This window comes from Anser anser (genome assembly GCF_964211835.1).
Source record: "Anser anser genome assembly, chromosome: 19".
Taxonomy (NCBI): domain Eukaryota; kingdom Metazoa; phylum Chordata; class Aves; order Anseriformes; family Anatidae; genus Anser; species Anser anser.
In genome coordinates this window covers 8,468,751-8,490,156 of record NC_139740.1, presented here as the reverse complement: position 1 = coordinate 8,490,156, position 21,406 = coordinate 8,468,751, and the positions used below count along the sequence as shown (strand labels likewise).

The window sequence follows — 21,406 nt, the reverse complement described above, 5'->3', positions numbered from 1 at the left end:
GCTCTTCCCACCCTTCAGAAAATCATGAATTCGTCTTCAAGGAGAGAGAAGCCCGTATAAGCACCACTTTCTCATCGCTGTGCTGAACGGAGAACTTGGAGGACAAGAAGACACAAGGCTAAGGTGATGCTATGGGGCTGTTTATATGGGATGGTGCCTGTCGTCCTCACCCTCCATCACCACCTTGAAGAGCAACGCATCCAAACCGACCGAGCCAGAGCAGGTCACCACATCCCCACCAGAGATGAAGCTGGGGGCTCTCCCAAAGCCACCGAGAAGCCCGTGGCCGGGGCATTACAAAAAGGAGGGGAGCCGCAGAGCCCCGGGGGCGGCTGCCACCCTCCTCCTTGCCTGGAGGGGAGGCACCGTGCGGCTGGGCTGGGCTGGGCGGGAGGAGGAGGAGGAGGAGGAGGAGGAGGAGGAGGAGGAGGAGGAGGAGGAGGAGGAGGAGGCCCGGCCTCGCCTCCCCCTTCCCTGTCGCCGGGTTTCCTTGCAGCATTTCCATGCTAGAGGTCTCCACCGAGCTGCGGAGAGAGGATCTGCCTGGCTGCGCCGGGCCCTCTTCCTTCCTTTGTGCATCCCCCGGCCCCGTGCAAGCCGTGCCCCCCCGGCCCGGCAGCCACGTCCCCGTGTAATCCCCCCCCTCCCGGAGCCTCCCCCGGCCCCGGAGGCTGGAGGAAGCCTCCCCCCGGGGCAGGCGGAGCGGGGACAGCGACCAGGAGCCGGCTGCCACGTCGTGCCACCCCTTCCCGGCCCGGGCACCGAGGCCGCATCCTCGCCTCCATCCTCCATCCCTGCCTCCGGCCTCCATCACTGCCTCCGGCCCCGCTCCCCGGTTTTGGAGGCTGCGGCGGGGTCTCCCCGTCCGCGGATGCTGCTCGCCTCCCCGGGCCGCCGGTGCTAAATGCTGAGCGCCGACAGGATGGAGGAGTTTCAGAGCGAGGAAGAGGAGCCCTGGTACGACCAGCAGGACCTGGAGCAGGGTAAGGATGTCGGGGGGCACCCGGCCGGCCGCGAGGGACAGCGGGACCGGAGGGCAAAAAAAATGGGGTAAATCCTGGGGGAAGGGATGGGGTAGCTTCTCACAAGACTTACGCTTGCTTGGCGAAACCAGCGCCTCGTCCTGCGGCAGCACCTCCATGGAAATCTCCGATCCGCTGCTCCCGGCCGCTGTCCTGGCCAGGGAAAGTTTAAACCAGAGAGAGAGAGGCAGGGAGCTCAGATCTGTCCTCAGCACCAGGCGGGTGAAATTTTGGTGTTATGGTAAACCGGTACCCCAGAAAACTTGCTGCGGGCGGAATACGACATGGATATAGTTCTGACGTTGCTTTCATCTCCAAGCAGTTGCAGGCAGAGTTAGCAGGCACGCTAGTTAGAAATGGAAAAATCAGAAATAATGTATTGCTAAGCTGAGGATGCTGAAAGCGTTTCCCAAAAGCTCTTGTTGTCCAAGCCTGAGCCCAAAGGGATCTTCAGCTTCTAAGTCACCTTATTACTTCTGGAGATTTCTCCGATCAGCCGTAAAAGCAGGGAAAATTGGGAAGGAGAGAAAAATGAATGCCAAGGTTCAGACAGCAAAAATGGGTTTGTTAGAGAAATAAAAGCATTCACTTGTGTAGCTTGTTTTGAAGTAACTGCGCCTACATTTGCACTAGTTCTATGTAACGTTTATCGTAAGGCTGGTCAGTTAGTAGCTGTGTATATTTGGGGCTTTTTTATTTTAATGCTTATCTTAATACTTTGAGTCAACACACAGCAAGCAAATAACTGAAAGAAATCCCGTCTCGTACCAGCAGCCCAGGAATAAACTGAACTGATTTGTCAATGTGTAGGGAAAAATTTTAGTACCCAAATACAGACCTATACGTGCCGCGCTACAGGTCTGTTACAGTTCCACGTTTGCTTGAGCCAGCTGACTGTCAGTACAGGCATGCAGTCCAGCTGCAGTGCCTCTGCCCACCGTCGCTCCCAGTCCGTTATGTCATGGTTTAAAGTTTACACAACTTCAGCTGCAGGACAGAGGCCCGGCAGTGAACAATAACCAGCCCCCAGGGATTTTGCAGCTGTTTTTTTTAGCCCCCGTTTCTCTGTTAACAGGAAGTATTAGTAGCTGGATACTGGGCCTTGTTCTGTGGAACACAACGCTGATATTAAAGTGGGGCAGGGGATGGAGATGGAGCTGTCAGCTGGGTAAACAGTGCAGCCTTTGAGTCCTCAGAAATTCACATTTCTGGGTGACGTCTTCCCATGGCTCACAAGGGGACTGGGCAGCAGTCCAGGGGCAGGATGTCAGCTGAGGAACAGCAGAACTACAAACGAATATTGGGAGTGTCAAACAACGCAGGACTGTGTTTTTCAGCCTAACGCTGTCCCTGGTGTCAGGTTCGTGAGTCAGCACTGGCTCCCGACAATAAGAACACCTTCCTGCTGCAGGCCAGGCTCCCTGCTCCGTCCTGGCAGTCCAAACACAGCGTAACCAGCTCCAGATGATGGACTGATGCTGGGGATAGACTCCACCTTTGAGCGCACCCAGGACTGGAGGCAGAAACAGACCCAAAACAAAGCCCAGCTGCGGGGCTTGCTGCCCCCTGTAAGAATAGGGGCTTGGACTAACTCATAAGGAGAGATGGAGACGGCTTTAACTGAAATCAGCCAACTGGAAAGGTCCTACAGGGTAATTACGACCGTAATTAATTTGCATGATGCACAAAGCATCACGAAGGACAGTGCTAGACTTTGTCCACGTATGCCATAGCAGCACGCGGAGGCCTTTGGGGACGGCACAGCCCTGAAGCTGTCACTTTGGAAACTGGGGGGTGGAAGCACAGCGCGAGACATCCAGCGCAGCCTGATTAGGAGCTGGGCCGGCATTACTAAGAGGATCAGCGTGCCAACAGCCAGGGGTTGTGCAGAAACCCGTGCCTGGCAGCAGCCAGAAAGACAGATGACAAAAGTGTAAGCCTAGAGACTGGTGCTTGGGAGCAAGGGGTGGGAGAAACGAGCAGCAGCCCGAGCTAGGGGAGAGAGGAAGGTGCTGCTGTGAACCAGTTGGTTGCTGGGCCTTTATTGTCATCACACAGCATCATCAAATATTTACTACATTTACATCCAAAACTGTTTGCTAAGCAACGGATGGCTTAACTGGGAGCTCTGTGATGATTATGTTAATTAACCATTTTAGCACCACGGAGAAAAATGTGCCTTCAGCTCCACTCTGAGCACCTGTTACTTTCCTCCCCATCCTCCACACAGCTCTGGCTTGCTGAAATAACTCATTTTATCCAGGAGAACAAATCCCAGTCCCTCTTTCTCCCCACCCTGAAGTGCCCACAGCGACTGCGTCACCTTGGAGGCAGCAAGATCCAGGAAATAGTAGTGGTGTCCTCTGAGGTGTTTTAATTACAACGGTTTGAAGAAAGCTCTAAAAACTGAGCTCCCATTGCTTGCTAGCATCAGTGCTTTGGTTCAGCCGCAGCCTCACCTTGCCCAGGCTGGGGAAAGGCCTGGGGGATCTGTGGGACCCGTGCCTCTAAGTACTAAGACAGGTTACGGCTGCAGTGAGCCTCTCTCCAGCCACGGGGAACTGATGTGGCTACGCTTGCATCATACCCTGTGCACAGGATATATGTGCGGCCAGAACCAGAGAGAACGAAAAAGAGCTAAAATTAGAGAGGCTGAGCTGCGGACAAGCGGGGACACCTTTTCTGTCCACCAGAAGCATTTGCGTTGAGAACAGCCATGTGGCAGCTCAGTCACATCTGGATCCACCCGGGGCAGAGCCCATCTCCAGCGGCTGGCCGCTGACCTCCTCCAGCCTTGATCTCCCCCACAACAATCTCCTAAAACAAGTCCTTCCCACAGTCACCCTGCTGCTTCCCCTGCTCTTCCCTCCTATCCCTCTGCCAGCATCCAGGTCTATGCCAAAGAGCACAGAGCCCACGAGGAGGGCTCCCAACGCCCCCCCTGCAGCTCCAGGAGCCTGAACACAGCTCAGTGAGTTAACCAGCAGGGCTGGAGGCAGGACAAGAACCAGCATCGCCCCGTCACCACTGTGAGACCAACAGTCCTCTCCTCCTGGGCAGCCACAGAACCTTTTGTGGGTTTTGTGGGGGGGCCAAACCCCCTGCACTGCATGCAAAGGACCTCATGACTGTAACCTCTAAAGGTCTCCAGACTTAAGAATCTTATTTTAATTCCTCCTCCTGACAAACACCTGAGTGCTTGCATGCTAAGAAGGAAAAGGACACAAGGTGCTGAGCTGGCACCTCTCCTAACTCATCTGTGTGAAGACCCAGGGTCAGCAGCAGGCCAGTGACCAGCCCCTGGCTGGAGCAGCGGGATCAGCGCTAGCAGCCGTACCTGCCTCTTTTCTGCATTGCCCAGCCTACACCGGGCAGTCCATGCAGCTGCAATTCACAGCCTGCATGCCCAAACAGCTCCTTGCATTGCGGAGCATGTAGCACCCCAAAATCCACCCCTCGTGCTGCTGTTATCCCAGCAGCCCAGCTCTGGGGACGAGCCCCGCAGCCTGCCTGCCCTCCAGCAGTCAATTTTGCCTGCAGTAGCTGAGCCACACGCTTATTTAGCACTGCACTGCCCCAGGTAGCTTGTGGAAGTGGAAAGTTTTCAGTGACTAATTGCCGAGCTGCTTGGAAATGTTCAGAGGAACTAGAAAAATCACAAGGGAATAAGATGGTGCTTATTTTAATCTTTCAGATGAGGAAGGGATGAGCACCTCCAGTTCTAGGGAGAAAATACATACATGCATGTATATATTTCCTAGAATAAAATGTGTGTCTTAGAATAAAAATTGCCGTTATGTGAAGAAGGCAAGGAAACGAGGCGTAAGGGAGTCCCACACAGTAACTCCCAGGATCTGCCTCCTCATCTCGCACAGAAACTCCTTTCTATGCCTGCTGAACCCCAGGCACATACTTCCAGCTGTGGGAGGGAGCAGAGTTAGAGGAACTGCTGGAAAAGAAGCGAGGAGAGACAAAGGGGAGCAGGGGGGACATAATAAAGTTCAGTTTTCTGTATATCGCATCCTAAAACAACCAGCTAAGCAGTGGCGTTTCTCGCTGGCAAGGCTGCACACGAAGGATTTACAGCCCGAGCCCTGAGGGCCCTCCTGCCCACGGCAGCCCTGATCCTGAGGACTCGGAGCCCAAGAACTGAGCGCGGACACCCTGCCCTGGAGGCTGTCCCCCACCACCCATGCATTTTCCATTCTTTTCTTCTCTTCCGTACCAGCCCGTGCTGGCTGGTGCCAGGGCGCTGAGTCAGTGCGACAGCCAGGAGCCACGTAGAGGTGGGACAGCACGAGGGTCCCATCCTGCCTCTGCTAAAAGCAGCGCCAGGGCTCAGGCTAAGCACAGCTCATTCTCACACGGCCGGTCTCCTCTGCTAAAAGGCGTTCCCCAAGCAGCACGGGGATATATTCCCACCTCACGCGGCTCTAGAAGACCACTGTGCGCTCACACCAAATGCATCATAAGGGCTTCCAAAGCTACTGCGGACCATGCTCAAAAACAGACGCACAGGCCAAGAAAAATCAGGTGTATGGGCCAAGAAAAATGCCTCCGGTACAAAATACCCCAGAGGAACGAGACCAGATGTTATGCAACTGCTGGTCTTTGCACAGCTGGGAATTTAAGTGATTTTATATTAGTTTTTGTTTTTTTCCTTCCATGTGTGTTTGACAAACAGCTGTCAGCCTTCTCTCCAAAAGGTGACGGTTCTTTTGCTGGCTTAAACAGCGTGTTCCTTTGCAGTCCTTTGGGAAGTTGCTCCAGTTTATCCAGCGTGCAGTGCAGCTGCCCTGGTGCTGCTCGGTTACCTTGTCTCCTGCCTGAAGATTTTGGCCATTAGAGCATGGAGTGTCCAGGTCCATGCTGACCTCTCCCCATCATGCAGCCACAGTGATGGAACTAGGATGTTATGATGCCATTTTCTTGGCCCACAAGGAAGCACTGAGAAGGGAAGAGGTGGCCAGGAGCTGCTCTGGGCAGGAGGAGGCAGAGCAAGGAGCAGCGCAGCACATCCCCAGAGCACCAAACCTCAAGGCAGAGCTGCTTTGGGATGCTGGATGTGGTGTGGAGCTCCTGGAGGAGGCACCGTCCTACATCCTGTTTGTATCCACTGCAGTCAGGACTAGTGATGGCCATATATAAAACCAACTTGAGAAAAACAGGATTTGATCCCCCTGTTTCCTTGTAACCTCAGGCTGAAAGGCTACAGCGCCGTGCTCCTCCTGCCTCGCTCCACACGTGGCACTGATCACTTGGCTGCAGCCAGGAGCACTTCCCACGCAGGCCAGCGCCTCCAGCTGGTGCCAACAGCCAGGCACCAAACAGCAGGGCCAGGCACAATCACAGCACCCCGAGCAATGGGGCTTCACAGCATCCACCAGCAGCGGGTGGGAAGGGAGCAGGATTGGGGCAGCACCACGCGAGACAACACTTCTCCAAAGCCAAGCAGAGGGGCTGCTAGGGAAGGGGCCAGCAGGTTTCTGGGGCTGCTGCAAGGGGGTCAGGCTGTTTTCTGCATTTAGCTGTAACCACATCTGTGGAAGAGGGATCGTCCCCGTACCTACATGCTGCTGGCACGCGAGAAGCAGCAGATGGGAGTAACCGGTTGTGGGGGGCTGCAGCAGCTGCGCTGAAATTTGGTCACTCCTCAAGGGACCAAACTGCTCCGGATCCCTGGTCCTGCCACCAGCAAGAGGGCAGCATAGGAGAATATTTGGTGTGAGCACAACCAGGACCAGAGAGGTGACATTGCTGGGGTGGTGACATTCCACTGCTGGAAGCGCCGTTCCCTTCTGCTCCAGCACACTGACCTGTCCTTTGCAGGTTGCCTTTGCTCAGGGCTCTTCTCGTGCTCACCCTACACCGTGGGGCAGCAGCGGGTGACATGCTGAGCCTCCCTGGTGCTGATCCTCGCTGTCTGTCCTGGCTCGGTGACAACCTCCTGCCCCCCAGAACCACTGGGGAAGGTCCCGCGTGGCAGCAGTCCACATCTGGGTCTTTAGCTTTGAAAGAGTGAAAGCCTCCATTCACGGTTCTCTGCATCCCCACATAATTAATTAGCTAGAGCTTTGCTGCCTGGAGGAAGGGTGCCTGCAGGAAAGCATCAGCTTCCTTTCTCTCTCCTTTCCTTGCTGCTTCTTCCCAACAACTCCACTTGTATATCTTTATTTAGGATGCTTTCTGATCCAGGTGCACTATCAGAGCCTCCGAGCCACCCGTCAGTGAGCTCTTTGAAACCATTTTAGCCTACAAGGCAAACAGAGGCAATGAGGCTGTTTAGATAAGAGAGCAGCAGGGAAAGACACAGATGGGGCCCGACCATGGTCTAATAACACACTCTGTGTTATCAGGCTCTAACAACACAGCAAAATGAACGTTGATTGCTGCAGGCACGGGGATGGGACGGCTCTGTAAGGGTTTGAATAGACACATACAGCTTATAAGCAGAGGCAACCAACCCAGGGCTCAGATATTAATATATTGCCCCGCCCAGAGAGACTTCAGGGCACTGAAGGACAGAGAGCAGAAAGAAAAAGGAGAGCATCAATTAAACCAAAAAGCCTGCTGGTCACCTGAGAAGAATTAAAAAAAAATAGAGGTGATAGAAATGAAACACTGAGCAGGATTGAAAAGCACAGAGAGCAAAGAGCAAGCGCAGGGTCTGAGAAAGCTGGAGAGCCTCCCCACAGCACAACCCCGATCCCTTTCCCTGCCCAGAAAATGGAGAGCTGCTCACAGGGGGCAGGCAGGCTCACTGCCCTCATTCCCTATCAGGGTTTTCCAGTCCTTGCTGGTGGCACTTTTACTCCAGTGACAAGAGCCTTAGGGACAGCATGGAGGGAACTGCTCTTTTTGCTCTTGCCTCGCCCCCCTGCCAACCGGATCTCTCTACCACCACCAGGGATGCTTGCATAGCCAAAGGCAGCCCATGGGTACGTAACAGATTACACAGGAAAAAGAAAAGGGAAAGAAAAGGAAGAACAAAAGCACGCAGGCAATCCAGCAAATCTCATTAGGCTAACAGAAACGCCCGTGTGCCCAGCATCAGCTCACCCTAGCTAGAACCAGTTTGAAATGGGGAATGGAAGAGGGGGGACGTGGCTGTGCTTTGCCCTCACCCCTTGCCAGCCCTGCCAGGGGCACCTTTCACCCTCGGTGCACTGCAGAGGCAGGGCTTGCTTTGCAGTACACCCAATTACACCAAAACGGCAGCACAAAAACCACAAAGAACATCAAGTGCAAAGCAGATTTTGGTAGAAATGTCTGAGTTGTGTCAGTGTAAAAGGGATGGAGAATCCATCCCTCAGCAACAACAGTGGTGGCTCTCCCTGAAAGCTCTGCTTGGCTATAGGAAACACTTTCAGCTGTGGAATGGGTGCATAGACACAGATTTTCCACATCCACATATGTCTGTGTGATGTTTGTGAGATGCTGAGTGAGGACACTTGCTTCCCCTGCACCCCAGCATGTTCCACTGCAAAGGCTTATAAGGGCTAAGCGCAGATTCGCTCCATCACCTGTCGTGGAGCAGCAGTAAGTGATACACAAAAGCTGATCTTCATCATAATGTACCCAGACAGCACAATCCCTTGCAACTAAGAAAAATAAATGAGCAGCAAGCGCACCCTACCCTGGGGTAAACCAGCATGGCATCATTTATTTAGATTTTGAAAGGAATAATTGCACCTACCCTTGACTCTAAGTACCCGTGTGTAATGGAGCAGACAGCAAATGCAATTAAATTAAACGTCAACAGCATTAAACATCAGTTCTTAACTCTCAGCCTACCCCATCCATCAGCTAACAAGCACCCTGAACTTCCTCCAGAGACCCCCACACCAGAGCCCTGCTGGCTGCTCCTCCCCACTCTTTAGCAGGTGAATTTGCCATCTGCAGAGGTAGAAAGGGCTGCTCCTCCCCTGCAAGCCATTTAGGAAGGAACGTCAACAGATATTGAGCTGAGAAGGACTTCCAAACACAGCCTCCATACAGCCCTGCACGCCGTGAGCCAAAGGACCTGCAACACCCCCTTAAAGCCTGCTTCTCTCGAGGGACTCGGTCACTGTCAGCTCTACCGAGGGACAAAACCCCTGTAACTGCACCAGCCCTTCAGTGCCTGCTGAAAATCCCCAGACTTCAGCATTTCCTGAGGACACAGATCAAACCTGGCCCATCCAAGGCACCAAAAGCCCAGGGGAGGGCTGGGATGTTTAAAGACAAGGAACAAACCGCAGCAGCCTCTGCCCGGGCACTGCCAGCCCAGCACCTTGGAGCAGCAGGCGTGCTTTCTCACAGCCAAAATACACAAATCGCTCGACATGGGAGAGAAGGTGGGGGAAAGCCCGAAGTAGCTGCTCCAGATGGTGGCTTCCTCCCAAATGCTGTATTTATGAGGACACTGAATAGCTGCCGGGTCACAGTTGTGCTGAGAACAGCTGAAAAACGCCCTGCCCAGCTCCAGGCTCCCCCAGAGCCCCAGTGGAGGCTGGGGAAAAGCATCCTTCAGGGAACAAACTCTGCTCTGCCCAAACAGGTGCAGGCCAGCACCAGGAGCACAGAAGCAGCTCCAAACCTCCTCTGTGCCTTAGTGCAAGCTGCCGGGGCAGCTGGGGCAGCCAGGACACGTTCAGCTCTGCAGCAGCCCCACGCAGGGCACATCTGCCTGCGCCAGCACCGCCACGGGATGCAGCTTCTTTCAGCTAAAGACAACCTGCTGCGGGTTTTTGGATCGGGATTTTCAGGGGCCCAGTGATGCAGAGCCAGTGTGGTTACAACGGGGCCCCCATCCCTGCAGCTCCCAGGCGGCTGTCTCCTGGGATGGAGGGAGCACCCAGGCGCTGCTTCGATCCAACACCGGCTCCCTTCCCCTTCTCTCTACCATTTGGTCTCTCTTCCCTTCCCCTCCCTCCTCGCTAAGGCACCTTTCCCAGGGAAATAGAGCCTCCCTGCCTCTGCTTCACTCTGCAGGCACAGCTCTTTGATAGGGACACAGGGGGTCTCCTCAGCTGTGTTAATTAGAGGGGTCACACCGTTAATTAGAGGGGTCACACCGGGGCTCACAGCACTACGCAGAGCCACAGGACACAGAGTTGGTATCACCCAGGACAGTTTGCATCTGCGGTCTGCATCTCCCAAGCTGGATTTAGGCAGCCCCCCCTGTTTGGGATCCCTAAAGGCACCATTTTTAAGCCAAACATTGGCTGTTTTGTGGGTGGTGCCCCCAGCACAGCTGTGCCCCCATGTTTTTTTCTCCTTCTGCATGGAGAAGTGGGGGGAGAAGGGAGGCATCAGCAAAACTGCTAAATTAGGGCACATCGCACAGCACTGGCTGGCCGAGCTGGTGCTGGAGGAGCAAAGAGGAATTACAAAAAAAAAAGTGAGGAAACCACAGCACTGTGTAGAGAGAATCCTTAAATTCCCAAACAGCCCGCTGATAAATTCACGTCCAGCTTCAGGTTCCTGAGGTCTCTAAAGAGCAGAGCTGTGTGTTACCAAGCCTGAGGAGAGCTGTGATTAGCACCAAGATCGAGATGAACCTGCTTTAACAAAGACATTAAAGCACCTCCATGCAGCGTCCCCTCCCTCCGCATACTCCCACAGCCTGGGGGAGACCAACAGGTAGGGAAGAGGACCCAGGCATCGTAAGGGGGTGACGAGACAGGATTACAGAGGATGCTTTAGCTGGCAGGCAGGGAGCGTGTGCGTGCTGATGGCTGAGGCAGTTTAAAGACCCTGAAAGAACCAATTCCCCCATGTCCTTCAAGCCCAGAGTCTCCCAGGCCCTTAAGCTCAAAATGGAAAAGAAGAATCAATTTCCTCCTTGGAGCTCGGCCCTGTTCTTTCTTCTTTCCCACTCGTCCCCAAACGCTGCCCATTTCCCCCATTAAATTATTGCTGACAGAGCCCTTTAAATTACAATGCTGGATCTTGCACTGCCTAATCCACTTAACTCAACCCCAGCTGATTAAATTGGATGCCATATGGTGGGAGAGCACTGGGGTAATCCGTGGGGACAGGGACACACTTGACTCATTACCTGAAGCCCGCTCCTCTGCGTCGGGCCCTCCTTGCTGTGGAGATCAGGCAGGACGAGTGTGATTTGCAATGTGCCCATCTAGCAAGGACACCAGCTCTGGCAAGGTGGCAGTGCCGTTAAATGCAGCCCCAAGCAGCTTAAGGGCACAAATTCTCCTCTGTCTCTGCTGGAGTTTGGCTGTGCCCCCGGTCCCCAGCTGGTGCAGCAAACACTCAGTCCCCCAAGGACACTTTGGAAACCGGAGAAATTTGGTGCTTGGAGAAGAAAAAAAAAAAAAAGGAGGTGAAGGAGGTCTGTCCGTGGGGACACGTGCCTATATCCTGATGGCACTCACAGCCCTCAGACCAGGTCACTGTGTGATGAGGATGAAGGTCACATCCTGCAGTAACACCCCGCAGTGCCTATTCCCAGGCTAAAGGGGAGACCCGAGGACATGGAGCAGCTGCTGGCGGGGACCACAGCTGGGGAGCCAGCCCCTGGCATCGCAGGGGCTGCGCAGAAAGAAAAGCAGCTGTCACCCAAATTAATAACGTAACAGTGCTTCCCACAATGTATCATTATCTGTCAGGAGGATCGCATCCCAAGCACTCCCAGCTCTCCTCCCATACAAACAATTGTGTCTGGAAAGTCAGTTAGCCTTGGTTTATGATGAGACATCCGAAATCAGCAATTTTCCCAGGCACAGGATACATCCCAGGGGTCCTGGTTCCCCTTCTTCTTGTCCTTCTGACAAGTTATCACCATTTTCCAATCAACTGCGTAGCCAAATTAACTGCAGGAAGAAATTGTAGTGCTCCAGCCCCAGCAGAGCCTCCGTAAAACACATCATTAACTGCAGGCTAGAGACGAGCGCTGTGATGCGCTGAGAAAATGCCAGGGCAGGACACCCAGGTCCCTTCACACACTGCAAGACTGCCAGTCCTTATTCACCCAAAATCTGTGTGATAACCATAACAGAGATAGAAGAATAATAACACACACTACTATGTTTCCTTACCTTTTCATTTTGAAGGTTTAAGGTCAGAGTCGCAATCCACCACCAGACAAGCTAGGCACTCCTCTCTAAAAGCACCAGGAAAAATGAAAACCCACACAATCACAGAAGGTCAGGCTTTAAAAAGACAGCCAATTTCTGTGAAAGCAAAGGGACATTATCAGAGCCAGCTGAGCTATCATGGGCCCACAAACCGCATCACCTGAGGAGCTCGAGCTTTGGCTAACACAGGAGTTCTGGGCCGGGGGGGGGGGATTCTTTACCCCAGAGACTTCAAACTCCGTATTTTCAGCTGGCCACGCTGTCACCGTCTATTTTCCCTGCAGTTCTAACACCCGACGATCTCAGCAGCCTCCCAAAGGCGTTCAGAGCTGGCAGTGAGGGAGCACAAAGCGTGGGCCCTCGCCCCCCGGAGCTGCCCCGAGGAAAGCAGCGGAGCCCCCCGAGGCCATGGCGGGGAGGAGCTGCCAGCCCGCGGTGTCAGTCTGTTAGCGGGTGATGGATGGGGGCTGACAGGGAAGGCAAGACACTCCCTTCGTTACGGATAATAATATGATTTACAGAGCACCCCCGAGGCCCCACAAGGCTTTACCAACCCTCACTCTCATCCTGATGGATGCTGAGCCCCCCAAGAGATGGGGATGGGGGTGCTGAGCTGCGGCCTCAGCCAGGCCTCGTGGGCCTGATCCTGGCCGGCAGCACACAGGATAGCACTGAAGGGTGATGCAGCCAGCCGGGCACCAAATCCTCATCGCGTGGAGGAGCTGCAGATGCCCCAGCTCAGCCTCCCCTTGCTCTTGCAGCCCGAAAAGATGAAATAGGGCAGATCCTGTACGTCCCATAAGCGTACATCCACATCGAAACCCGCTGGTAAGAGCAGCCCAGCACGAAGCAGGCCGCTGTGCTCGGTGCGGCCGCAGGAACCGCAGCGGCTTTGTCCCTTCTGTTTCCAGACCTGCACTTGGCCGCGGAGCTGGGGAAGACGCTGCTGGAGCGCAACAAAGAGCTGGAGGACTCCCTGCAGCAGATGTACGCCACCAACGAGGAGCAAGTGCAGGAAATCGAGGTAGGGATGGAACCGGGCTAGGACGGGGACAGGAGCGGCTGGGTCACCGCTGTTACCTCGGGGTGACGCCGAAAAGAGGGGATGGGAGCTGAGGTCCCTTCCATACGTGCCTGAAATGGGGGGGATTAAGGTCTGCTTGAGCCGATCCCAGCCTCGGAGAGGTACCCCTATCCCCACTGACTGCTATTTCCCCCCTCTCGCCCCCCTGCCCAGACGTGAGTGCCAGATTTTGGCACCAGCACCGATCGCAGCTGGGGCACGCGTGGCCTCTCCCAGCCCGCCCGCCTTCACGCTCCTTTTTCCATGCTCCACTGCTGCTTCGCCTGGGTTCCAGGCGCTCACAATCATGTTTGTTCTCAGCCAGCCCCTCAGCACCCTGTAACACAGCGGCCTTTGTCAGAGGCACAAACTGGCTCCTTCTCAAAGAGCTGCAATCATCCCCACTGCTGTTTCAGGCACCCTTTGGGGTCAGCATCAAGCTCAGAGACTTAAACTCGCTGTGCAAGGAGGGGTTTCATCCTCTGCAAGGCTTCCAGGGATCTGTGAATTTAAAAAGTTTGAAAAGTGATGATTTAAAGAGCTGTAGTGCTGGGAGCTCATGGGAGCAGCACGTGGCGGCTGAAAGGGGAAAGGTTTTGGCTGTGCCCCCGCAGCACTGCACCCTGAAATTTGGGGTCTGATCCCAGCTGATGCCCCTCTGCCAGGCTGCGCAGGATGAAACCCTCCAGACTGGCACGGAGGCAGGCAGGGAGGGGTCTGACTGAGCAGAAGCCACAGCTCTCCTCATATTTCACAGATTCAGGTTTTTTAGCCTGAATTCCTACAGAAACACAGCCTCCGCGATTGATCTGTCAGGCAGCCACCAGGCCCAGTTCAGTCAGCCTTGGCAAAGACTCACGGTCACAGGGAGATCAACTTTCTTGGGGTACTGGGAATTAAAAAAGCAGCTGAGTAGAGACAGACCAAGGTCAGTGCCCTTCACAGAGGACAGAAGAAGTTCAGATGTATTTTAAACACAAATATTTACAGTGGGCAGGGGGTAGCATGAATACCTCTACTGGAAGAGGCTTCAATCAGATAGAGGATAAAGCAGCAACAAGACACAATGTCACAGGAAGCTAAGGATATAGGAATTTCTGCACGTGAAACAACCTGGATTTGGGACGTGGAGTGTTTTTTGTCTCATCTTTTCCTGCAGTACCTGACCAAGCAGCTAGAGATGCTGCGGCAGATGAACGAGCAGCACGCAAAGGTCTACGAGCAGCTGGACCTGACCGCGCGGGACCTGGAGCTGGCGAACCAGAAGCTCGTGCTAGAAAGCAAGACATCCCAACAGAAGATCCAGTGGTACGGCCTTCCCTGCTCCTCGCCCCGGCGATGCTGTGCCCGGGGGTCCCTCAGCCCACCTTTCCCCTCAGCCCACCGTTCCCCTGCAGCGTGCTCTCGCTATCCAACCAGTCTCTTATCGGCCGTGCTGATGCTGGTTAGCGCGGGTCAGCCACAGCACGGACAGCCCTGGGACCAGGGCAGGGTGGAGAAACGTGCCTGGAGCTGCCAGGAGGGAGGCACGGCAGCCGTTCCTCCTCAGAGGGTGAATCCCCTTGGCTAAGAGGCACATAATGATATCAGGGAGGTCCTGAGTACGCAGCCCAGCAGGCACACTAGGCACAGAGCCAGCACCTAGCGAAGTCCTGGCTCGGTGGTGCTGAAACCCCAGCCTGTCAATAACTCCTCTTGTACAGCAGGCCCGTGATCAAGGTCATCCCTGGAAACAACAGGCTAAGCCGCGTCCTTGCGCTGCGGCATCTTTTGCCAACAACTGCGGAGAGGGAGTTTCAGAGCAGAGGGGGAGTGCTGAAGTGGTTTTACAAACTGCATTCGCAGCCAGAATAAAGCTAAGTCTGCACCCAGTGTTTATTGCTACAAGAGATACAAGGGAAACAAGAGGAAGAGTAAACTGCTCGCCTGCCTGCTTGGGCCCTTAAGTGCAGAGATATTCCAGGATAGCGCTCACGTCCCAGAGGCGACTGTTTTAGCCAAGAGATTTGAGGTCAGAGGGTCTCATACCTGTACTATCCCTTGACAATGCTTCAATCCCCTCCCTTTTCTAAAAAAAAAATAAAAAAAAAATCATCCAAGATAGACCACACAGAGAGCAGCCCCTGCCACCAAAAGCAAGCACTGTCACGCTCCCAGGGCACACACTAGAAATGTGGATTACTCTACACAGGTCAACTTTCTCTATGGGGAAGAAAAAAAAAAAAACACTTTCAAAAGACCTGTGGCCGCGGTGCCCACCTCCTCACCTGTGCTCTCTCCTCTGTCTGCAGCTTGACAGAAACGATCGAGGGGCTGCAGAACCAGGTGGAGGAGCTGCAGAAGCAGGTGGAGGAGATGCGGAGCTTGGAGCAGCTCCGCATCCGGCGGGAGAAGAGGGAGCGGCGCCGAACCATCCACACCTTCCCCTGCCTGAAGGAGCTGTGCTCCAGCCCCAGGTATGGAGGGGCAGGGGGGGGCTGAGCCATGCTTCCAGCCTTCTCCCCAGCTCCTCTGCCTGTCAGCAGTGGGTTAGCCCCTCTGACGTACCCCAAAACCCACAAATAACCCCACAGGGAGCCAGGCTCTGAGTCAGAGCCCCCTGGAGGGGCTGGCGTTCTCCTGGGAGGGCGGCAGGGGGCTAAGAGGGCTCCTCGCCAGCCAGGATGCTGTGCTCAAGCTGGGATAGCCCAAACCAGCCTCCCCCAGCCCAGCCCAGCCTGCCCAGTCCTACACCATGTGAAGGAGACCCTTTGCTGAAGCTGCCCATGCTGCTTCCCCTCCCCTCCAGCACATCCTGTGCTGCATCCCTCCAGCACCTCTGCCCCGCTGAAAGCAGCAGAGGTGCTGTGGTTTTGCACCATCCGACTCCAGTAACTCCGGCAGCCCCCAGTCCCAGACCATGATATGCTATATGGTGCCAAATGCTGCACAACTTCAGCACTATTGAACACTTGATCCTCCTCAAAACCCAGCCCCTGTGCTAATTCACTGACACCGTGAGGGCATTTCTTGCTCAGCTTTGTCCGTAATAGAGGCTTCTTTAAATAGATAAGCAATCAATAAACATTTTTTTTTTTTGCAGAAAGTAGCCACTGCCAGAGGGTACAAACAAAAGACACTTTTACTGCAGCAGCACCGGGGATGTAATGAGGGCATAACCTAACCCCCAGCAGAATCCACTTAATGTCTCTGTGGTTCTCTCCCCACGGTCCCCCAGTGCCACCGTCCCCCAGTGCCTCAGGACGGTGCTGTGCCTTGCCAATCTGCAGTCAGCTCTGAAGGTCACTCTGCCCTTCAGTAACTTGGGAATCTGTTCAATATCCCCGCCACCAGCCATGCCTCGCAGGGGAAGCCATAGAGCTTTCCTTTTTCCAATCTGTTCTAACTAGATAGGATGCCACCGGCGCTTCATTGAGGAGGAAAAAATGATTTCCTGACAGCAACGTGAGGGAAGGGGGAAATGCATACTATTGCTTCCCAGGCGGGGAGCAATGAAGAGGCAACTCTGTCAGACATCTCTTTCTGCCTACCCCATTTTGTAAATCTTCTCCCCCTCTCCCTGAAGCACCTCCCAGGCACAGAACAGCAGAGACCGCAGGTCCTCCGGGACAGAGACCAGTCGCTGTGTCCAGCAGAGCCACCACCACACCTTGGGGTTTCCTGGCACACGGGAGGAGACACAGCTCCCTCCATCAGCTCAGCAATTCTGGGCATCAGTGGAATTACTTACATGGCAGTAAGCCACAATCTGAGTCCTTTACAGACTGTCACAATCTCTCAGGGGTCTTTCTTCTCTTTCAGGTATGAAGACGCATTTCAGGTCCACAGTTCTTCAACAGAGTTCAACCAGAAGCCGCTGGAGCGGGAGAACGAGCGTCTCCAAGCCATGGTGGACTCCTTACGGTCCCAGGTCAATCAGGAGAAGCAGCGGAAGGAGAGGGTTGAGCGAGAGTACACCTCTGTTATTCAGGAGTACTCGGACCTCGAGCAGCGGGTGTGCGAGATGGAGAGCTGCAAACTGCGCATCAAGGAGCTGGAAGCAGAGCTCCTCGAGCTACAGCAAATGAAACAAGTCAAGAAGTATCTGCTCAGCAGGGAAGACAACTTGTCTGAGGCCCTCCTTGAGCCACTGAATAACGCACCAGAGGCGGACTACATCGACCTCTCGGAGGAGGAGGGAGGGAAAAGTCATGGGCCGTCCATGACGCCTTCCCCAAACCACCCCGTCCGGAAAAGCTGCAGCGACACAGCCCTCAACGCCATCGTGACCAAGGACGCCGTGAGCCGGCACGAGGGAAACTACACACTGCACGCCAACAACGTGCGCAAACGGGGCATGTCCATCCTGCGGGAGGTGGACGAGCAGTATCACGCCTTGCTGGAGAAGTACGAAGAGCTCCTGAGCAAATGCCGGCAGCACAAGGACAGCGTGCGCCATGCGGGGGTCCAAACGTCTCGCCCCATCTCTCGCGACAGCTCCTTCAGAGACTTCCGGGGAGAAGGATACGAGTTGGAGGAGAGGAAAAGCATGGAGAAGACCATCAGCAAACACGTGGAGGCCGTGGACAAGCGGCTGGAGCAGAGCCAGCCCGAGTACAAGGCTCTTTTTAAGGAGATCTTCTCCCGCATCCAGAAGACAAAAGCAGACATCAATGCCACAAAGGTGAAAAACAAGAGCAGCAAATGAGCCCTGCCCCGCCACAGTTCCCACGTGCTAGCCCACCAGCCAAGTCTTCTCTTTCAGCTCCAGGAAATGCTTCGTGGCCTCGCTGCTTTGAAGGTTCGAGAGGCCTCATGTTATATTCTTGTACGGGAAGGGAGTGTCCGCAGTATAAAAGCAAGAAAACGCCACAGGGACTCAAGTCGTGTCTTTAAGCTTGGGCTCTGGGCAGCTCGTTGGAAAAAAAAAATTGTACATTGTAGTTAGAGGATTTCAGAAACTGTATGATGGATCTCTGCATGAGTTGCTGCCGCGGCCAGACATCACAACAGCAACAGAAGCCACACCACAAACCAGAAAACCGTTCACCTCCTCCCCCCTTTTCAGCTTGTTTTACCATCCGATTATCTGCGAGCAAAAGCCTGGATGTCCTCCAGCACTCTGCAGCAGCCGCAGCGCGGTGCTTCACAGCAGAACAGAAAAAGCCATCGGAACTTCAGGGGCTGCTCAAGAGCACCAGCCCAAGCCTCCACTTTGGTTTTATGGCTAAGAACCTACGCTTGTACCCAAGAGACCTTCATCTAACCTCTCCCCTTTCCCAAAGGGCAGTATGTTCTTGCTATTCAAGCCATTCTCTTATCAGTCAGGTTTTTCAGCTATTTACAATGCAAGCTCATTGCAACTGGAAAAACTTGAAGAGAAACATAGAACTGATTGTTCTGTCTTCATCAGCGTTTCTTAGTAATTCAGTCCATATTCTCCAGGCTTCGTAGGCATATGGGATTTCCTCGCTTTAGATCTGCCCCAGTATTTCAGCCCCAGTGAATCACTGTGCCTGGTAGGAACTTGATGACCAGGGCTTTCCCACAAGCTAGGCAAGAAGTGCTATTACAGTATCAGAGACATGTTTTCATCTCACAACCTGGGTACCAGCCCTCTGCGCTGTGCTATTCAAGAAGACATCATTGCCCCCATCGTAGCAAGCTCCTCCAATACAGTTTGCATGGGCTTGCAAAACTGCCTAGCAGTGACTCATGTGCAAGTAGAAGAAAAAAAGCACTATACTCGTACAGTGTCAGGAGCACTGGCCCTGGCAGTAGCGCTGATCACACATACCCCCATGCTTTTGCTCTGAGTACCTTCCCAGTCAAGAGGACAGATTTCAGTTTTCTGCTGAAAATAATCTATCTTGGCTGAGATACCGTCTCCAAAGGTCGTCACCTCTCATGTGCCAGTTCACTTTCCAGCACTGAAATCTCCTCGCTTTTGCTTCCACTGACATGCAAACACACAGCCAAAAGGCCACTGCAGACTCAGGAATCACCAGTTTCCATTTTTCATAAACTAGATGTTGACCTTGTATGGTCAGACACGTATTTTAGGCAGAGAAGCAGCATTTCATTACAGCTTAGGCAACACCCTGAGCACTGAGCCACAAGAAATGAGCAGTTCAGTGTAAGCTACCTATTCTGTACCAGTCTGGAGAAACTTTAGGCCAGATTTGGATTTTATTTTCACCAGCTTACAACCCAAAATCGCGGGTAAATGGCTGGGATTTTTGCAACATTGACATAAATAAATCAGAATTTGGCTTTGGAGGGGGAAGACTGTTAAAACATAACTATCCTCCAAGTCTTTGACCTTGGCACTATGAGGAGCTACCTTTCTTTTACTCACAACAGAATTAATGCAAAATTACCCCCTCGGCCCTCTGTATTTATTAAACTGAGTACCACTGAGGTAAGTCAGCAGGAGCGCGATGCCCGAACTGCACTCGCTCCAGAGGTCTCCTCTTCCACCCGTCCACCATCAAGCACTCCTCGCTTCCATGCTCTGCATTTCCAGGTGCCCTATGGCCCCCAGCTCGAGAAACGTTAGGAGCCATTAGCACGAGCGTGGCTACCAGCTCTGTAACAGTATGGAGAACCTTCATGCCTTATTTATTTATAATGGAAAGCAGTTGTCTAAAAAAAATAAATAAAAACAAACAACAACAGCAACAAAAGCAGCGTCAAGTTGATTTTCTCGGAGTATTCCCCAGTTACTGTGCTGTCACAGTATATGGCGTGACAAACACCAACGCCCTCGTACTTCAACATTTGTACTGTGGGATATCTGAAGCAAAGTTGTTTTAAGTCAGCCAATGTTTACTCTGCAGGCATCTGGCTGTTGCATAGGTGTGGGAAGAGGATTGCCTTCACTTTCCGTTTTAAACAATACTGTGTGAATCAGCACCGCAGTTAAGTGTACATCAGATTAAATATATTTTCAAATGCTTTATTCTCTTCTCAAATAAAAAGAAACACCAGTATTCTCAGAGCTCAGACTTTCTTTACAGCTCTTTTTACTTTTAAGAACAGCACAAGAGTTATTTCTTTGATTTTCATGTATGATTTGGGTCAAGAAAATGCTTCAGGCTCCTCTGCAGAAAGCAGAGAGAATATGCCGAACTATACTGCTACATTATTTATATAACATACATTTTATGCACTTGGACTACTAATGTTTGCCACATGATAAAAACACTCTTTTGTTAGCTCGGAAGTCTCTACAAAACTGTACAATTTCTAAGCTTGTAATTCAAATGCTATTTTTGTTTTGGTTCTTTCTTGAAAACCACACATCCAAAAATGACTGATGTAAGTAACACAATATTAGTGCTTAGCTTAACAAAGAAACAGCTGCCATATATCAGCAGTTTGCTCAGCAAAGTGCTGAGGGCATTTTTTTGTCTGCATCCAAAAATATTAGTGGCCATATATATGTCCGGATGACTGTGTGATTCAGAGTCACTTGATTTTTTTCTTAAGCGAGGCTTTCAGCAATCAAAGGAAGAAAAAAATATGCATCTTCTGCCCTTTTATCCCACCTTCTATCTAAATTTTTCAAACTACTTTGAAAATACCAGTGAAAACTATGTAGCTCCATATGAAGTAAGACAAGAGTATTAAACAACCACATTGCTTACCACAGAAACTGGTCCAATAGAAAGCAGCAGCTATTTAATAGCACACCCCCATGAATCAGGGCAGAAAGAGAACAATCCAATGAATCCAATTAAAATGGAGGAGAAAAAGAACAATATAACAAGAAATGACTAATTTCAGAATTTAGCAAAACCAATTCCCCTAGTCAGATCACGCCACTAAGATTAACAAGGATATATAGCTTGTCAAGAATTTGGTTTCCATCTGAAGTTGAAAGATGAAATGTAGACAAGCGCATTTCCATCAGATCTAGGCTCGCATCTTCCTTTACCACCAGTTTAAATGACCCTTCAGAAAGCACCCACCATCGGAAATAGGAATGGACCGCTTGAAGCACAAATTCAAGGGTTTTTACAGAGCTTGAATTCTCATGGGGAAGAATGCCCATCTACTGATTCAGCAGTCTTCCCTGTCTTACAGGAGCTGAGACCTTCAGGAAGGTCTCTCAAAGTCCCAGCTTGCTCCCACCATGCTAGTTCATGCCCTCACTCACACAGGGAGGGACCAGTCCCTTGCACACATCCCATTTCGGGGATGGCTCGTTTCAGCTCTTGCTCTCCAGAGACCGAACAGGTTAGCTTGCTTTTTAATCCAGC

General features: G+C 52.7%; 1 protein-coding gene and 1 long non-coding RNA gene across 2 annotated transcripts; one reads left to right on the top strand and one right to left on the bottom strand.

Annotated features, from left to right (window-relative positions):
• The first annotated feature begins 410 nt into the window (after positions 1 to 410).
• On the top strand, positions 411 to 19,819 carry CDR2L (cerebellar degeneration related protein 2 like). Its single transcript, XM_083805620.1, has 5 exons — positions 411 to 983; positions 13,012 to 13,124; positions 14,323 to 14,471; positions 15,455 to 15,619; positions 16,965 to 19,819. Exons 1-5 carry the CDS (start codon positions 905 to 907, stop codon positions 17,848 to 17,850), a joined length of 1,392 nt encoding a protein of 463 aa, XP_083661746.1. The 5' UTR covers positions 411 to 904; the 3' UTR covers positions 17,851 to 19,819.
• Positions 1,668 to 12,980, bottom strand: LOC310884191. Its single transcript, XR_014574066.1, has 3 exons — positions 12,062 to 12,980; positions 11,065 to 11,318; positions 1,668 to 7,274 (listed from the first exon to the last, which is right to left on the bottom strand). It is a non-coding gene; the product is annotated as an uncharacterized lncRNA (long non-coding RNA).
• Positions 19,820 to 21,406: the final 1,587 nt, after the last annotated feature.

Excerpts from the sequence above, each read along its gene's own strand:
- CDR2L (XM_083805620.1), top strand. The coding sequence starts at position 905 with ATGCTGAGCGCCGACAGGATGGAGGAGTTTCAGAGCGAGGAAGAGGAG. Across the intron at positions 14,472-15,454 it reads TCCCAACAGAAGATCCAGTG|CTTGACAGAAACGATCGAGG; the intron begins GTACGGCCTTCC and ends CTCTGTCTGCAG. Across the intron at positions 15,620-16,964 it reads GAGCTGTGCTCCAGCCCCAG|GTATGAAGACGCATTTCAGG; the intron begins GTATGGAGGGGC and ends CTTCTCTTTCAG.